Raw genomic sequence first — 4,673 nt, forward strand, 5'->3', positions numbered from 1 at the left:
TTTTGAATCTTATCAGGGGCAATGATCAGTCCAAAATCTTCCAAAGACTTTATCAAGTCCACAAGTATTTTTTCCACTATTTCTTTATCTTTATGCCCCATTAGTATATCGTCCATATAATGAATAATATATGCATTCATATATTTTTTCTGTAATAGGGCTTACTGCCATATTTACAAATTTCTGGCATAAAGTAGGACTATTTTTTATTCCTTGTGGAAGTACTTGCCATTTATAGCGTTTGCAGGGTTCCCTGTGATTTATAGAAGGGATAGTAAAAGCAAATTTTCTGCAATCTTCAGGATGCAGTTTTATTGTAAAGAAGCAATCTTGCAAGTCAATTACTATAAGATGACATTCTTTTGGGATTGCTACCGGAGATGGTAATCCTAATTGTAATGCTCCCATGTCTTCTATGACTGCATTAACTGCCCTTAGGTCTTGCAATAATCTCCATTTTCCAGATTTCTTCTTAACCACAAAGATTGGAGTATTCCATGGACTATTGCTTTCCTTTAAATGTCCTTTATTTAATTGTTCTTCAACTATTTCCTGAATGGCCCTAATTTTTTCGTCAGTAAGGGGCCATTGATTTTGCCAAACAGGATTTTCACCTCTCCAAGGTATTTTGTCTGCATATAAGTTTTCATCAATGGCCCCTAAGAAAAATACTGTTCATCAATAGGAACAGTAGTTAGGCTTAAATTTAAATTTTGCATCAAATCTCTTCCCCATAAAGTAAAAGGTAGAGAAGGTATCACATAAGGCTGAATATGTCCCTGATTATTTTCAAATGCCCAAGGAATAAATTCTGTGCTTTTTGCCACATTGGAAGCCATTCCCAGTCCTATTAAGGTAGACTCTGTTCTAGTGACAGGCCACGTAGATGGCCAGTCTTTGCCTGCTATGCAAGTTTTGTCAGCACCAGTATCCAGGAGTCCCTTAATAGCTTTTCCTTGTACTAATATGGTCAGGAAAGGCCTATCAGAAGTGATTCCCTGAGTCCAAGCTACCACATCTGAGGATCCCAATTGTCCAGTTCTTTTTTCCATTAAATTTGGATTAGGAGTATAATAATAAGGTATCAGGATTATTTGAGCTATTCTTTGACCTTTTCTTATTATAATTGTTTCTTTATTAGCTTTGCAAAGTACCTTAATGGTCTCTTTAGTATCAGAGTCCACAATTCCAGGGATTATTTCTATTCCCTTGTTAAAATTAGAACTTCTTCCTATTATAAGTCCAAAGATTCCCATAGGAAGCTCTCCTTTAACACTTGTATCCAAAACATTCACCCCATCTAAGGATGAGATCACAGTCTTTTTGAGCTATTAAATCTAGCCCTGCACTTCCCGGTGTCGCACGGGGTAAATTCCTTATATTAAAACAAGGAGCATCTGGATTAAGTAAACTCTTATCTACTAAAGAGTTCTTTTTTTCCTCTCTTGGAGTGGGGCTAAGAGGTTGCCCCTCTCCTAGTTTTTTGATTCCTTTTCAGTCAGAGGAGTTCCATCTTTGTGGAACTTGGATTTACATTCATTTTTCCAATGTTTCCCTTTTTCACATCTAGGACATATTCCTGGGGCTGTAGTTCCTTTCTTTGTTCCCTTATTCTGGTCATCTTCAGGGCAAGCGTTTTTCCTATGACCTGGTTTCCCGCAATTTTAGCAGGTAAAACTCCTTTCATTCTTTCCACCCCCATAGGTGGCCTTGATAAATTTAGAAATAGGGGTTCGATGCATGGCAGCTGCATATGCCATTCCTTGCATTACTGCTGGTGTGGCATCAGCACAAGCCTTGATATAATCCTGAAGGTTCCCCGTTTTCCTAATGGGCCTAATCAAGTCTTTACACAGAGCATTTGCATTTTCCCATGCCAGTTGTTTTAAAAGGAGGGAAGTCCCTTCACTAGGAGGCAACATCCTATTAATAGCTTCTTCAAGCCTAGCTATAAAGGCCTGATATGGTTCTTCCAACGTTTGTTTAATTCCTGCCAGCACAGTACCTGATCCTTCAGCAGGAGGAGTAGCTCTCCATGCCGAAACAGCATTGGCCATAACCTCCTTAAGAACTTCCTTGGATAGTTTAGTCTGGCTTTCGGGAGTAATATATATTCCAGTTCCTAATAACATATCCAAGTTAGCTGTTTTTCCTTTTTTCCCTAATGGTGCCAAGGTAGTAGCCATAGATCTTCTGCACCTATCCTCATAATCCGTTCTCCACAATACATAATCTCCGGGAGACAGTACTGACTTAGCCGTCTGATGCCAGTCACTAGGAGTTAACCATTGACTTGCAATCAGGTCCAATACCTGAAGAGTAAAAGGAGCCGATGGTCCAGCAGTCTTAACTGCCGCTTGTAATTCTTTCAAAGTTTTTAGAGATAAAGGCTCCCATTTTGGTTCATCATCATCTTGCCCTGCATTAATAACTGGGAAGCCAAATGTTATATCTCCAGTTTGCTTAGCTTCCTGTAATACGGCTTGAAAACCAATTGGAGGATGAGGCTTTCTCCTTAGTTTAGGAACAGGAGGAGCAAATGGAGATGCTTTAGGCGAAGCAGCCATGGCTGTAAAAAAGTCATGATCTCTGTCCTCTGGATACATCTCATCCTTATAAGCTTGCTCTTCATCAAACAAATCATCAGAATCTCCCAATTCTAGACCTAGAGGCTCTTTAATAGGCGGCTTTATTGTAGCTCCATATTTACAGTCTTTCTCAGTCAAAATTAAAGGTTGTTCCTCAAAATTAGAGCATATTCCCTCTGTTAATAATTCTAAATCAGATTTTTCTGTTAATGCATCTCTGATCTGTAACCAGATAGGAAACATTTGCCTAGGTATTGGTTCCTCAGGATGATCAACAGCATACTTTTTCAAATCTTTACCTAACCTTTTCCAATCTGGTAGAGTCAGGGAACCTTCCAGGGGATACCAAGGTGCTGCCCTCAACATATACTCATAAAACTGAGAAGCAGTTTCATTTGAAATTCGTAACCCCTTTTCTGAGAGCATATGCCTCAGAATGGACAGGAACATACGCTTGCCCTTTGAGCCAGAAATCCCCATGATATTCTTGATTCCCTGCCCTTAATCACAAGCTTATCTGTGGCGGGTCTGCAGCACCCTGCGGCAGGATCCGATCCTTCCCTGATTGCCTTTTTGTGCTTACCTGTTTTCAAGCCCCACGTTCGGACGCCACCTGCCACCGACCGGCCCGGGAGGTCAGGGCAAAGTCCGACTCAGGGTCCTTGGAAGATCTCAGGAGGGAAGGATTCGGCGCGACAGACAACACAGACTCAGTGAGTTCTTATGCTGCTGCAAAACTTTACTGTTTCAGTAGTCAATTTATACAGTCAGAAAAAACCATTAAGAGGAATTTGTAAGAGTGCCAAGATAGGTGGCCACGTAGTACAGATAGTCATCAAACATAACTTCTAAGAAAAAGACCATAAAAAGATCAAAAATTCAACTAAAAAAGGCTGATATTATCATAACAAGCGTGATCAATCAACCTTGCTTAACCCCTGATCAGGACCACAGCGGGACAAGTTCCAAATTGTTAGGCTCAGTATAGACATTCTTATGCTAATCTTGCCTTTGATTCCAAACGTTCTCAAAATGTTCTTTTCAGGCTTCATAACTTTTATAAACATCTGCCTCTGCTTTCCATCCCCTGTTCCTTTTACACCATGTACTATCATAAGGTTCACTAACTGCATCAGCTACTTGGAACAGAATACGTTCCTATCCTGGGAAGATAAAGTAAAGCTAAATTTAGTGATAAACTAGAATTATTTTGCAACTGATTACTTGAAAATATTATCAGAATTGTTACATATAGCATTTCTAAGAGTTGATTCAAGCCCAGTCTCAATGAATTGAATTTCCTCTATTGAGACATAATTTCTGGGAAAGCAGGGCTTTCAAAGGTGCCCCCATTTCTATCCAAGAAGTGTGTGCATTCGCTATGAGACAAAGCAGAAATTCAAAAGTGAAACCAAGCCATCCGAGTTACCCCAGCCATTTCCTCATCCCAGGAGGCCCGAGTCTTCGCCTAAACAAATGTCCAGGCTTCAGAGCCTTATCCATCCCCTTGGAGAACTTCATGCTCCTACAGGTTTCACCAAGCTTGTCACAGGGCTGTTGCAGCCTGCGCAGCTGGCGAGACGGACGTGGCAACCTTTACTCCTTTTTACCTGTGTGACAATGTCAGGTAGGAAATGAAACTTTAATGTTTGTTTAATTGGACAACTTCCTAAGTAGGGAAGCTACAAAGTAATGTAGAATTAAGGGTAATATACTGAATCAAGAGGAGGTCTCCTACTATGGTCTTGGATCTGAAATTTCCTAGGTTGTGACTTTGAACTGAGCTGTTACTGGCATACTAACTAAATGTACATTCACATTCTTATTGATATATTAGGCTGGGCAGGGTCTAGGGTTCCCAGGGATATTGAGTCTTTGAGAGCATGGATAAGAGAAGGTAACCTAAAAGGTCTGCAGGCTTGTCTAGCAGGGTCCACCTGCATGAGCAATAGTAAATTTGGGGACAAAGACTCAAAGAACAGAGACAAGATAGATTCCTAATCAATTCTCAGTTTGGTGAATGTCCATACAACACTTATAAAGCAAAGGTTACAGGCAATTTTTTTGACAGTAGTAACACATCTG

At 40.3% G+C, this 4,673-nt stretch overlaps 1 protein-coding gene across 1 annotated transcript; it reads right to left on the minus strand.

Annotated features, from left to right (window-relative positions):
- Positions 1-1,664: 1,664 nt before the first annotated feature.
- LOC132651744 (endogenous retrovirus group K member 5 Gag polyprotein-like) lies at positions 1,665-3,068 on the minus strand. Its single transcript, XM_060376832.1, has one exon. It carries the CDS (start codon positions 3,066-3,068, stop codon positions 1,665-1,667), a length of 1,404 nt encoding a protein of 467 aa, XP_060232815.1.
- Positions 3,069-4,673: the final 1,605 nt, after the last annotated feature.

The sequence above is a fragment of the Meriones unguiculatus genome, assembly GCF_030254825.1.
Source record: "Meriones unguiculatus strain TT.TT164.6M chromosome Y unlocalized genomic scaffold, Bangor_MerUng_6.1 ChrY_unordered_Scaffold_25, whole genome shotgun sequence".
In the NCBI taxonomy this organism is placed as follows: Eukaryota; Metazoa; Chordata; class Mammalia; order Rodentia; family Muridae; genus Meriones; species Meriones unguiculatus.